Genomic DNA, 14,662 nt, shown 5'->3' with positions numbered 1-14,662 from the left:
ACCATTATAATTGTGAAAGGCTGGTGCTCTGTAGAAGGTAAATAAAATGATATAGGCAGGTTCATGCAAATGGGCAAAGTTTTAATCAAGATGCAAAAGAAGTAGAAAATATTTGGAGGACAAATTTAATCTGTGACATTAACAATGATTCATATAATAAATAAATATATATAACATTATCTGTCTTTCAATATTTTTGATGATTCTACAGTGATACTTAGAGGAGCTGAAATTCAAAAGTTCCAATATCCAGTTGCTAAGTTGATAGATTTTTTTATGGTGTGCTGCATTCTTTCCTACCCTGGGACATTCAGAACAATTGGAGACTGAATGTTAGAAGCTGCCCTACCTGGGGGAAGCTGCATGTGCGTTTTGTAATAGCTCATTAACTCTCATAGCTCATATTCAATATTCACCTGCAAAGGTTTGAATTGGAAGAATAATTTCTTTTGTTCTTTTAGTGGCCTAAAAATGTTGTAATGCCCAAAGGTCATTAATGATGGTCTGAAAGTTCAAGCCTGATCATACCTGTACTTTTTGGGGTATGATAATTATCAGAGTGCCTCAAGTGTCTAGCTAGAAAATCTAGTAGAGAGTCCATTCACGTGGGGAGTTTCCAAGCCTTAGTGGAGGTTTCAGAAATTCTGTTTGAAGAGGCTCAGGCCTGGTTCTCTGACTGGCAGGTAATGGAGCATGGGGTATAGAGTTGTCTCTTGAAACTTTCTTTGCATGGTAAATATACATTTTCCTAGGATTGCATATTAATTTGGGGTGGCAGGAAGAGACCTGATAAGCTGAAAACGATTGTGGGATCCAAACCCTTCAGTCTTCTCTCGACATTGAGACTGGCTGTCCTTACATGCTTGACACTCTCTAAAGCACTTCAGCATCCAATTTGATTTTCACAATGATTATGGAGGTTTAGACAAAGTAGAATTAACACTGTATCAATTTTTAAAATCATTAAATAGAGATATTGTGTGATGTATCTAAAGTCATACTATGTGGAGCTGGATTTTACACTCATGTTTTGTGACTCCAAGTACAGATCTTTTCTCTAAAACAAGAAACTGGAATATAAAATAGTAACCCCACTCCACAGATTACTAAAAGCACCACCAGGGACCTGCTGGCTCAGTATTGTTTCTCACTGAGGCTGTAACTCTTCAGTATAAAGGTTTGGATCCATTTATGTATCAAAACCATGGGTAGTCCTTCTAACTGTATACTTCCAGGGGAATGAACATGCTATCAACTTTCATAGTTGCCTTACTTGCTCATTCGTTTTTACTTATTGTTTCATATTGGTAGATAAAGCCCCAAAGTGCCATTAAATAATGAGGGGCTACAAAGCATGTTTACAGTAGTTCCCCTTATCCACAGTTTCACTTTCTGTGGTTTTGGTTACCTACCATCAACCATGATTAACAAATAGGTGAGTGGAGTACAATAAGGTATTTTGAGAGAGAGAGGTCACATTCATATAATTTTTATTAGAGTATATTGTTATGATTGTTATATTTTATTACTATTGTTGCTAATCTCTTACTGTGCCTATTTTATAAATTAAACTTTTCCATAGGTGTGTATGTATAGGAAAAAACATAGTGTGCATAAAATTTGGTACCATCTGCAGTTTCAGGCATCCACTGGGCGGCCTAGAAACGTGTCTCCTGGATAAGGGGGAGCTACTCTATTTTCTCATTTGAACAAAGAAGAAGTATGGATAGATGTAATCCCATATTTTAAAAATAGTACTCAAGGCAAAACACAAACTTGTAGACTTGTTTGAAACATGCGTGGTTAGGTAAGAGTCTGATGGTTTTCTATTTTGCATTGTAGAAGCCTAGGTGTTTTTTTTTGTTGTTTTTTGTTTTTTGTTTTTTTGAAGGAGTCTTGCTGTGTTACCCAGGCTGGAGTGCAGTGGGGCGATCTCGGCTCACTGCAAGCTCTGCCTGCCGGGTTCATGCCATTCTCCTGCCTCGGCCTCCGGAGTAGCTGGGACTACAGGTGTCCGCCACCATACCGAGCTAATTTTTTGTATTTTTAGTAGAGTCAGGGTTTCACCGTGTTAGCCAGGATGGTCTCGATCTCCTGACCTCGTGATCCACCCACCTCGGCCTCCCAAAGTGCTGGGATTACAGGCGTGAGCCGCTGCGCCCAGCCGGTGTTTTGTCTTTAATACCTTGTAGTTTATGTTTAATACCATTCTGTTGGTGATGAGGGAGAGTATTTTAATAAACATATATATATTTTAAACTTATAAACATCAATAGCTTTGTTCAAAGTTGAAGGAATGTCTCTTTTTTTTTCACAACAGATATGATTCTGGGACGTTTTAAGTCATATTTTGGTGAAAATAGAACAATATTTACCATCACCAGTTCACATACACTTTAGAGAAATTTTTGTAGCCAGTCCTCTCATAGAGCAAGGCTTTATTTCTCACGAGTAAATAACCAATCCTAGATTGATAAATTAGACTGCTGGAACTTCAGAGTACCATTGGAAGTGTGTACTTTAACTTCCTTTTTTCACAATTAAAGGTACAAAGACACATATTAGTTAAGTGGTTTATCCAAGGTCCTATAATTAGCCACTGAATTAGTTCTAAATCTCCCCTAACTCTGACTTAGTTATGTCTACTGTAGTTTGCTTATAGAATTTGCTTAAATGTGAATCAACTTCTTGAGCTTTAGAAAACTCAATTATGTATGTAGTGAAAAAAGGACTCCCATTTGTAGAATATGTAATAAAAAGGCCAATTTATAGAGAAAAAAACCCAAGTTAGTTGCTTTTAATTGTGATATGTAATTGTTGCTGCAGGCTCTTCTGAAAATGGATTGCCAATGGTTAGTTGCACGTCTCATCCAAGAAGCTGCTATTCTGACTTCAGCTGTCAAGCTTGGAAAAGGCTGGAGGGAACTAGCTGAAAAGTTAGTACGACTCACAAAGCAACAAATGGAGGCATATGAAATTCCTCATCGAGGAAACACTGGAGATGTTGCTGTTGAGGTAAGACTTGTTTGTGTAATTCAATAGTGAAAAGCTGCAGACCAAGTAACACTAATGTAATCAAACCCGTACCACATTCACGAATTCACTGCGGGAGTGTCCAAGTTGATCCACTAACTGAATCACTGCGCTAGTAACTCCTCAATACTGTCTGAAATATAGACACACTCTCTTGAAAGGCATTGAGAGCCTTTAAAATATTGATATTTGTTCTTTTGGATTTCATATTCTCATGGCCTTTGATCAATGAATTAATTGATCAAATTGGGCCAGTAAGTGGGGATGGCTATAAGAACTTGAGTCATAAAACAGGTAAATTTTGAAGGTGGGAGACAGTATCAAGTCAGGACAATAGAGGAAAGTATAATAATATGTATTTATCGGCCTCAGGCATAGACTTAGTCACTTGTGATAACTAATGCTCAGTGACAAGAAGCATTAAGAAAGTGGATATAGAGCCACTGGTGATGAGAAATAGATACCTAAGAGCTTCATTATCTCCTTCACAATGTTGCCTACAATAACTACAGGCATCAATTGCAGAATGATAGCACTTAGTACAAAGTAAATATTTACCATGAAAATACTGTTTTTATCAAAACAAATGTATGCTGTTAGGCACAAGTTAAATATTTTTCTCTAGATTACCATAAAGAACTGTGAGTCAATTTTTGTTGAATTAAATAAATAAAAATATTCCAGTGAAGGGCACATGTAAAATATTCTGTATCTCTCTCTCTAAATGAACAAGCATTTTGAAGATATTTATGTTTAAGGAAATCTCTCTCTTATTAGAGATGACTTGGTGAGGGCAGAAGAGGTATTCTTCACTGTGTTTTTGGCAGAGAGCTGGGAATTCATTTTTGGAGAAAATTTTCTTACTTTGATGCAACCATTCCAGTTGGGTGAACAGGGCAAAGCCACCTTTGCATGAAAAGTAGAGACAAATCGAGTCAGCTGAATTCCAGCAGCTGCAGTGGAAGTGTCAGCAGGCTGGTTTCTGAGTTCCTGCAGCCTGGCTTTCCAGCCAGGACTTCTCCAAAATAAGACTCTTTAGCCAGGAGCAGCCAGAGACTGAGGATATCTTTCCCCTCAGAGACTACATTTATCTCCATAAACTTAGAAGGTCATTACAGCCTATAAATAAGCATAATAGAGCATTCAGTACACAAAATGGACTCAAGTGTTTACAGAATGAGATGAAAGATAGGAAGCCTTTGAGAAGGAAAAACAAATATTATGAGGGATACGCTCTTCTGATTCGGACATTTCAATTAACTGATTAAAAAGTTGTCTAATTGAAAGCAGGACCTTTTTTTCTTAATAAGGTTCTGTTTTGAAAGAGTTTTGTTGAGAGTTATTTATCAGAGTTATTTATTCTGTCAGCCTCCTTAAGCATCTGGCTGCTTTCTAATTGTGGCTGTTTATAGTTTGTCTTCCCCTAAATCTTCATGGAGGCTAGCAAACCACCTACTTTTCCATTATTTACTTTTGCAGAGCCCAAATCATAAGTGACTAAGTCTTTGCCTGAGGCTGACAAACACTCAGAAGGAGAAAGGAAAGCCCCTAGGTGACTTTCTATGATAGTTCAACTTATTATGATTAATAGTAATAGTCATCACTCAGATTCATGTTATTCAATACTTAGAAAAATCCACAGTATATTGGCCTAAGGTCATTCCAAATAATCTACAGAAATCTTACCTATGAGGTCACTTAACTAATGGGTAAATATATGCTAATTTCCAACCTCCTAAAAAAATAGCTGTATAATTTTTCTCTTTGGGAGGAGATTCTTAAATATGATCAATTTACAATTCAAGTAGTTGATTTCAAAGCACACTGATATTAGTTCTGGGTAGGGGGTGCAGAGCGGGCGGAAGTGCACTGGGGCAGGGAGATAACCAGGTCTAGCGGTTACTGGGCTGCTTTTTTTCCTGTATCTCATTTCCTCAGAGGGCACACACTGCAAAAATTGCCTTCTATGTGTGCCAACGCCTACAGTTGGGTTCTTTCACTTACTTTCTCTCCTTTAACTTCTTTCTCTTCCCTTTGTTCTACTTTTATTGTGTCTTAGGGAGAGTTATCTGGCACTGACTCCATGACAGGCACTGTTCTGGAAATATTACAGAAATTAACTAATGTAATCCTTTCAATAAAAACTTATGGGGCAGACACTAATATCTAAGATATAGAGAGGATAAGTAACTTGCTTAAACATACACAGCTAGAAAGTCCTGGAACCATGTTTAGAGCACAGACATTTGACTTCAGAGTCCATGACTTTAACCATTGCACTCTGTCCATCACTGTTTAACATGGTGACTAAGTTGCAGAGTCAGAAGGTGTGACCAGGGTTAAGCAACTCATTTCATTTTATATTTGTCCTCTTTTCAGGCCATGTAAAGTAGCCATAGTAGTATCAAAATTGGCCTCAAAATTAAATCTTTACCAAGCCTCAAGCTGATTAAAGAATTAAGTATATCAATAATACATTTGTCCGATTTTCTTTTTTTTCATTCTTTTTTTTATTGTTTTTTATTATTATTATTATACTTTAAGTTCTAGGGTACATGTGCATAACGTGCAGGTTTGTTACATATGTATACTTCTGCCATGTTGGTGTGCTGCACCCATCAACTCGTCAGCACCCATCAACTCGTCATTTACATCAGGTATAACTTCCAATGCAATCCCTCCCCCCTCCCCCCTCCCCATGATAGGTCCTGGTGTGTGATGTTCCCCTTCCTGAGTCCAAGTGATCTCATTGTTCAGTTCCTACCTATGAGTGAGAACATGTGGTGTTTGGTTTTCTTTTCTTGTGATAGTTTGCTGAGAATGATGGTTTCCAGCTGCATTCATGTCCCTACAAAGGACACAAACTCATCCATTTTTATGGCTGCATAGTATTCCATGGTGTATATGTGCCACATTTTCTTAATCCAGTCTGTCACTGATGGACATTTGGGTTGATTCCAAGTCTTTGCTATTGTGAATAGTGCTGCAATAAACATATGTGTGCATGTGTCTTTATAGCAGCATGATTTATGATCCTTTGGGTATATACCCAGTAGTGGGATGGCTGGGTCATATGGTATATCTAGTTCTAGATCCTTGAGGAAATGCCATACTGTTTTCCATAAGGTTGAACTAGTTTACAATCCCACCAACAGTGTAAAGGTGTTCCTATTTCTCCACATCCTCTCCAGCACCTGTTGTTTCCTGACTTTTTAATGATTGCCATTCTAACTGGCGTGAGATGGTATCTCATTGTGGTTTTGATTTGCATTTCTCTGATGGTGAGTGATGATGAGCATTTTTTCATGTGTCTGTTGGCTGTATGAATGTCTTCTTTTGAGAAATGTCTGTTCATATCCTTTGCCCACTTTTTGATGGGGTTGTTTGTTTTTTTCTTGTAAATTTGTTTGAGTTCTTTGTAGGTTCTGGATATTAGCCCTTTGTCAGATGAGTAGATTGCAAAAATTTTCTCCCATTCTGTAGGTTGCCTGTTCACTCTGATGGTAGTTTCTTTTGCTGTGCAGAAGCTCTTTAGTTTAATGAGATCCCATTTGTCAATTTTGGCTTTTGCTGCCATTGCTTTTGGTGTTTTAGACATGAAGTCCTTGCCCAGGCCTATGTCCTGAATGGTACTACCTAGGTTTTCTTCTAGGGTTTTTATGGTATTAGGTCTAACATTTAAGTCTCTAATCCATCTTGAATTAATTTTCATATAAGGAGTAAGGAAAGGATCCAGTTTCAGCTTTCTACTTATGGCTAGCCAATTTTCCCAGCACCATTTATTAAATAGGGAATCCTTTCCCCATTTCTTGTTCCTCTCAGGTTTGTCAAAGATCAAATGGCTGTAGATGTGTGGTATTATTTCTGAGGACTCTGTTCTGTTCCATTGGTCTATATCTCTGTTTTGGTGCCAGTACCATGCTGTTTTGGTTACTGTAGCCTTGTAGTATAGTTTGAAGTCAGGTAGCGTGATGCCTCCAGCTTTGTTCTTTTGACTTAGGATTGTCTTGGCAATGCGGGCTCTTCTTTGGTTCCATATGAACTTTAAAGCAGTTTTTTCCAATTCTGTGAAGAAACTCATTGGTAGCTTGATGGGGATGGCATTGAATCTATAAATAACCTTGGGCAGTATGGCCATTTTCACGATATTGATTCTTCCTATCCATGAGCATGGTATGTTCTTCCATTTGTTTGTGTCCTCTTTTATTTCACTGAGCAGTGGTTTGTAGTTCTCCTTGAAGAGGTCCTTTACATCCCTTGTCAGTTGGATTCCTAGGTATTTTATTCTCTTCGAAGCAATTGTGAGTGGAAGTTCATTCATGATTTGGCTCTCTGTTTGTCTGTTACTGGTGTATAAGAATGCTTGTGATTTTTGCACATTAATTTTGTATCCTGAGACTTTGCTGAAGTTTCTTATCAGCTTAAGGAGATTTTGGGCTGAGACAATGGGGTTTTCTAAATATACAATCATGTCATCTGCAAACAGGGACAATTTGACTTCTTCTTTTCCTAACTGAATACCCTTGATTTCTTTCTCTTGCCTGATTGCCCTAGCCAGAACTTCCAACACTATGTTGAATAGGAGTGGTGAGAGAGGGCATCCCTGTCTTATGCCAGTTTTCAAAGGGAATTTTTCCAGTTTTTGCCCATTCAGTATGATATTGGCTGTGGGTTTGTCATAGATAGCTCTTATTATTTTGAGGTACGTTCCATCAATACCGATTTTGTCAGATTTTCTGAATACCTTAACCATTTCTTAATTTTTTCTAAGGTGAAGGAAAAGCCTCTCTTTGGAAACTTTTGAGAATGTCACTTTTTAAATTAACCACCTCCTCAAGTTAAATTTTAAGAAATGTTACTCAGTTTTTCTAATGACATGATAATACTACCTAAAAGCAAAACTGTAAAGCTTGGAATCTGATAATAAACAAAGTGTGTTTTTCAGAGCATTTCTTTCAGGAAAAAATGCACTTATGCTATACAACGATGTCACCATTGCTAAGGTTCTTCTGTGAAAGTTAGTGAAAATTTATTGGAGTTTTCGGAATATATTTAGAGCTTTAATTTTTTAAAAAAGGAATCAATAGAATATTAGAAAAATAGCTCACTTTTTAAATGTTGAATTTTACAAGGGGACGTGCTGGGGATTCAGAGATAAGAAATTCACTGGCCAAAACTGGGTGCTCTTCACTGAGCCTTCTAGGGATGGTTACCACAAATGACAACAATTGTTCTTCAACTCCCTCATTGGCCCCCTTGTGTAACAATATAGATTATGCTATTTTTATCTCGTTTAATAAGGACACATATTCACTAAGGACATTAAAGTTTCACTTCCTTTCTTTTTTTTTTTTTTTTTTCTTTGAGATGGAGTCTGGTTCTGTTGCCCAGACTGGAGTGCAGTGGCACAATCTTGGCTCTCTGTAATCTCCGCCTCCCAGGTTCAAGAAATTCTCCTGCCTTAGCCTCCTGAGTAGCTGGGATTACAGGTGCATGCCACCATACCTGTATGATTTTTGTGTTTTTAGTAGAGATGGGTGTTTCACCAGGTTGGTCAGGCTAGTCTCGAACTCCTGACCTCAGGTGATCCACTCACCTTGGCCTCCCAAAGGGCTGGCATTACAGGTGTGAACCACCGCTCTGGCCTCACTTCCTTTCTTAAATTACCTTTGCCCACTGGGCTCTGTCTCAACCACAGGCACCAATAGTCCTGTCGAGAATGGTTGCTTATCCGACCTGCCATAATGGGCTACTCTCCCAGTGGAAATCAGCGAAGTCAATGTTCCTAATGGTAATTTTTTAATCTCAGAAACTACTCACCTGTAGAGATTCATAATTAGGAAGATGTATTTTACGTCTTTTTGTAGTCACCATTTAATCAATGCAGATCTAATTTTCCTTTGTATCTTCTATTCACAACCTGTTCCTCGTTTTCTGACTGGCTGCTAGAGAGTTCAAAGTACTTTATTCCAAGTCTAGATTAAAGATGGGAAAGTTGTTGATTTTCAAGCAGTATTATTCATTTTCTATAAGTGAATAAAAGATTCCACATGGAATTCTTTCCACTTGTTTCGTATCTTATATCTGTGTCCTAGCCTTCAGTATTTAATTCATCCATATACTTAACGCTTATTCTGGGTCTATCAGTTCTGAACATTGGTTTTGGAGCCATAAAAAACACAAAATATGATTATTTTTCCTTAAAAACCAGGTTTTATTTTGGCCTGGGAATTGGGATAAACTGTTAATATTTGAATTGTTATAATATTTCTTTAAAGTATATGATTAGATGACAATGGTAATAGTTGTAATTTACCAAGTGTTCATTGTCAGCTAGTCATTATGAGCATTTTCTTCACAATATCTCTATTATTTCAATATACTTTGTAAGGAAAACATTATAGCCATCTGCTCTTTACATATATGCAAACTGAGGGTGAATGTATTTGTGTAATTTATCCAGTTACATGGCTATTAAGTGCAAGTATTTAGATCTGAATTCACTTTGTCTTATATAAAGTCCTAACTGCTGTATTATACTAATGGTAAGCCCTTTCAAATTTAACTTATTTAAAAAATATCAAAGTGGTGAGGAGCAATTAGAAGACACATCCTAGCTTTGAAGGATGGGTGGCCTTTGAGTAATTGGAGAGGAATAGAAGCAGACTTCAGTGCTTCTAAATATCAGTGATGTGGCCGGGAGGGGAGATTTCATCTTAATAATTACTGGGTGATGTGGTCAGGTACATATGTTGGTATCAATGGAGGGGAGTCTTCAATGACTACCAGAGCATAGAGGTTAAGATTCTTGGCTGGACTTCTGTTTCACCTCTACTATCTATTACACCTCAAGCCTTGGGCAAATTACTTTACTTTCCTGGGAATCTATTTTGTGTGTCTGTGAAGTAAGGAAAATAATACTATCTTACTCATTGGATATTTAGAAGATCAAATGAGATAACAAATGTGTAATATTTGGGACATTGTTTTGCATATTGTAGTCACTAAATACATATTATTTATTATTTTAACGAAGAGGAAGAGGAAAAGGTGAATTTGACAACTATATAACATTGAGTAATTTTTGGAAAATAGAATAAAATACACTTTTTTTTAGTAATATGACTGAGAGTGCCTATAGGAAGAATGTAAGGAAAAAGTTAGCAATTATTTCAAGGTTTCTCATCTGAGAAACTGGCAGAATAGCAATGCATGGAAAAAAAATGAGATAAAGGCTTGGCTGATCAACTTATTTCTTATGGGCTTAACAACATTTAATTTTCCTTGGAAATTATCTCTCGCAAAAGTTAAGAGAAATATCCTTGGGCTATATGGTTTTCTGGCTTACTTGGCAACTTCTGGATTCTGCTTACAGGGATGTTGAATTATCAAGTTCTGATCGGGGCCTGGTTCAGTTCTAGCCTTGGTACTTAATTCTTTTGTTTGCTGTTCTTTTGAAATGAGAAATATATTTATAATTCCTTAGAGAAGGGAAAAGTATTATATGGAAATTCACATACCAGTTGTAAAATGTGTAGAATGATATCTCAAATATTCATTGTTTGAACTACAGATTTGGCACAGTGATGTTATTAGATTACCATCGTCTACTCTGTACAATTCTGTACTTGTTACAACCTTTAATTTCAAAAAGATACTCCATTTTGGGAGGAATGAAGTAAGAAAGCAAACAAAGCACAGTGGAATTTCTGGGGTAACACATTATATTCCTATGATTTTTGACTTAATTCTATATTATACACTGAAAATCAAATAGAAATAGCAAGCATATTAAGTTAAACATTATTAAGAAAATATAAAATGGATTTAAAGACACTAATTTTGATTTTAGGTTTTCTTTTTCAAGTTTTAGTACTAGGGAACATAAATAATAAGGAATTTCAGACAACCAAAATCCAGCTATATGTAAGACCAAAATCAGAATTTGTTAGAACTGCTTAATAATGAAATAAAGTTGTGGCAGTACTTTAATAAAATGGCCCTAGATTTATAGCAAGGTTACCTGGGTTCTTTTCCTGGATAGTTGACTGTGATTTTGTTACTTAACTTTAAACTCAACTATAATTAGCATTAATTGAGCACTTAGTGTGTGCCGAAAACATTTACATCCATTCCTTTGTATACTTAGCAATTCTTTTATAGCATTGGGTACACCTTTTTTTTTTTTTCTCATTTGCCAGAAGAGGAAAGCAAGGGTGTAAAGAAAGTTGATAGCTTACCTAAGATCCTGGAGCTACTAAATTAAGAGTCTAGATTTAAACCAAGATGTTTGCCTCTAAATCCAGAGCTCTTAACACTATATTTTTTCATTTGTTTTAATGTTTACATCGAAAAATTAAATTGGAGAAGCCCAGTTTCTCTAAACACTGATGTCAGTTGTCTCTATGAATATATGTTTTTGGCAGGGGCATGGGTGGCAGTGATGATGAGGAGGGAATGAGGAATCCTCCCAACTAGGAGTTGGTAAGAATGGCTTAACCAGCAGGTTTTCCTACAATGTTTGACTATTTAAGCAGATGCACTAGCAAGGAATAGGTCCTCTGTCTTCCTCTGGCTCATGCTTAACCCCTGAAGTTCCAAGTGGTTATTCTCACCCAAATTTAGCTGGTTGTCCCCAATTATACTTTTTCAACAGAATATTGTGTCAAGTTTTAACCAAGCAGCATCTCCTTGGTGAGGACATAGGGGCCCCCAGATATGTTAGCCTCCCTTCTCTTCTGAAGACAACAGTAATCTTATCTTCAACAATATGTATGTACTTACTAATTATAGGTAATGTTAAAGCTTACCTGAATATTGTAAATGATGTACTGAGGGTAGAGCATATGTAATAATCGTTAAGAAGGCAACCTTGCCTTTAGTACTTCTTCAGCTAATGGTAATGAAAATGAAATATTGTTCCTATAAGTTTCTGAGAAAAGTAGGTGGATTACTAATCCTTTAATGCGACAAAATGTAATTATCCAAAAGTAGTTAAAACCAATTGCATTCTTTTTGCTATTCATATTTTATAAGGTAAAAAAAGACACAGAATGCTATGCTCAAATCTGAATTTCTTTTACTCACGTTGCATTTCATTTTCTAGTGCATTATCTAATGAGTCTTACTGGCTTCTGGAAATGAGCACTCTAAATTTGGAAAACTATATATTTTTTTGCCTTTATTCCTATTTAATTTCTTTCGGCATCCCCACTTATTACTTTTTATTGCTCCATTACTTTTTACTTTGTCCTCTAACACTGACAAGATAACCTAAGACACACTTCTTCCACACAAAAGCTGGAACTTTGGAAAACTGCGAACTTCCTATGTTAAATACTTACTCAGGCTGCTGCCCTCTTTTTTTTAATAAGGAGAAAAGCACATAGATGAAAAGTTAACAACTATGTGCCTTTATCAGCCTCACGCTTCCTATTTAAGAATAAAACTGCAATATCATGAAGTTACCATTAAAAATCTAAGAATAGGGTGCTGATGAGTTGATGGGTGCAGCACACCAACATGGCACAGGTATACCTGCACGTTGTGCACATGTACCCTAGAACTTAAAGTATAATAATAATAAAAAAAAATCTAAGAATAGAGGCGTAAGAATGCTGTCTATGTATTAAATATTTGTGATAGAAATGAGAAGCCTGAGAGTATTTTTGTGGTTAAGAATAATTTAACAACTAAAAAACAAACCCTCAGGAGCATGCTTTCCTTTTGATTTTTCGAAACACAAGTGCAGAGTTTCTGCATATCTTTTCTGAATCATAACATTGAGCAAGAGAGGAGGAACTATTTTTAAAACACGGAATAGATACAGGACGACATAAATCTGGAAGAGATCTTGGCGGTCTGCAACTCCTTTCTAGCCTTCGGAGGATTAAATGTTAGTCAGTCCAGAAAGAAAATTATTTATTCTACCCATTTTATTCCTTCAAATATTTCCACAAAAGATGACTTCATTTTCTTTGCAACTTGTTACAAAATCTAGAATTTTTTGTGACCTAACTGGGTAGGTATTTTAGGGCTTAATTTCATAGAGTCTATTGTTAATTAATGTACATAAATTACCTCTTATGTCTCTGTCTTGGATGATATGTATTTAATTTTTAAGAAGACTAGAATGAAATGAGTTAATAAAAAATGCAGAAAAAATAAAAGTATCTTTAGAACTTATGTCCAAATGTTCATATATCTATTCCATCTATTCCACAAAGGACAATCAAACAACTGATTAGCCTATTTATTGTATTGATGAGACCTGGACTATTAATCAGGTTTTGTTAAGGCAAATAGAGATTTTTTTTTTTTTTTTTTTTGAGACCCAGGCTGGAGGGCAGTGGCGTGATCTCTACTCATTGCAACCTCTGCCTCCTGGGTTCAAGCGATTCTCCTGCCTCAGCCTCCCGAGCAGCTGGGACTACAGGCACGCACCACCATGCCTCACTAATTTTTGTATTTTTAATAGATACAGGGCTCACCATAATGGCTAGGCTGGTCTCAAACTCCTGACCTCATGATCCACCCATGTTGGCCTCCCAAAGTGCTGGGATTACTTGCGTGAGCCACCACCCCCGGCCTAGAGATTTACTTATTAAGGGAAAACATAGTTCCCCAAATTTAATATTTTCTATCAGTGTATTAAGTACATAACTCTTGACATATGCTTTTGTTCCCATTCCTTCTCAATTTCTCATGATACTTGCCCCTCTAATTTTGTGCCCTAACTCCATAATGATTTTAACATCTTTTTGTATTTATGTTTCTGCCAAAGGAAGTTAACCTTTCTTCTTGGGTGCTTCATATATGCTACCTATTTAAGACTCATTAACCTTAAATTCTCCATATGGCAAAGCTAAGATTCAAACCCCAAATCCCCTTGCCATCATAGAATATTACTTAAACTTTTTTCTTTTAAAAATACCTCTATTTTCTACTGCTGCTTGCTAATTTCCAAAATCCTGGATTTGCCAAGTTTTTCTTCATATTCCCACATTGTTGATGTTACAGGTAGCAGTGGAGATAACAGAAAAGGGAAGACATGAGTGTTACACTGGCGTATGTTTAACATCCAGCCCTGCAAAGGGAAAAACCCTAAACTTATAGCTTTTGTTAATTTTCTTAGTGTAAATATTCCGATCGGACATCGTTTTAACCTACCATTGTGGTGTCACTGAACATGGAGTTGGGAGGATATCCAGGGAGCTTGTGTGAGCTGGCTCCAGGAAGCCAATGCATGTCTTTTTTCGGATGTTATTATACTGCTTGGCTTTTGCAAGATGAAACATGTGATTCACTTTCTTTCCCTTTGACTCCAGCTTCTCCCCATCCTTTTATTGCTTCTATTTCTCTCTTGTAGCCACTAATCATTGACTTAGTTGAGAATTAAATTTTGTATCCCTTTATTCTTTTCCTTGGCATTTTCTTCTACTCTCGTGTTTTACTGTCCCTGTAGCACAAGTGGTGCCAAACCCTTGTCTGTCCTCTCAAGGTCATCTCCCCGTTCCAATCATAATTTTTTATCAGATACCCTCCCTTTTGCTTGATGCTCAGTAGGACTGAAAATAACTCCTTAGCTTGCCCTTACCAAAAAAAATAAGTACTTTCTTCCCTATCCTAT

At 36.7% G+C, this 14,662-nt stretch overlaps 1 protein-coding gene across 1 annotated transcript in view; it reads left to right on the top strand.

The window, feature by feature from the left end:
- MACC1 (MET transcriptional regulator MACC1) overlaps positions 1–14,662 on the top strand; it is a 78,961-nt gene that overhangs the window by 60,092 nt on the left and 4,207 nt on the right. The window contains exon 4 of the mRNA XM_010358708.2: positions 2,827–3,015. Coding sequence (XP_010357010.1) covers positions 2,827–3,015 — 189 coding nt within the window. The remainder of the gene's footprint in view (positions 1–2,826; positions 3,016–14,662) is intronic.

Source organism: Rhinopithecus roxellana, chromosome 6 (genome assembly GCF_007565055.1).
Source record: "Rhinopithecus roxellana isolate Shanxi Qingling chromosome 6, ASM756505v1, whole genome shotgun sequence".
Taxonomy (NCBI): Eukaryota; Metazoa; Chordata; class Mammalia; order Primates; family Cercopithecidae; genus Rhinopithecus; species Rhinopithecus roxellana.
Note: the sequence above shows the minus strand (reverse complement) of the source record. Positions and strands in the feature narration are given on the sequence as shown.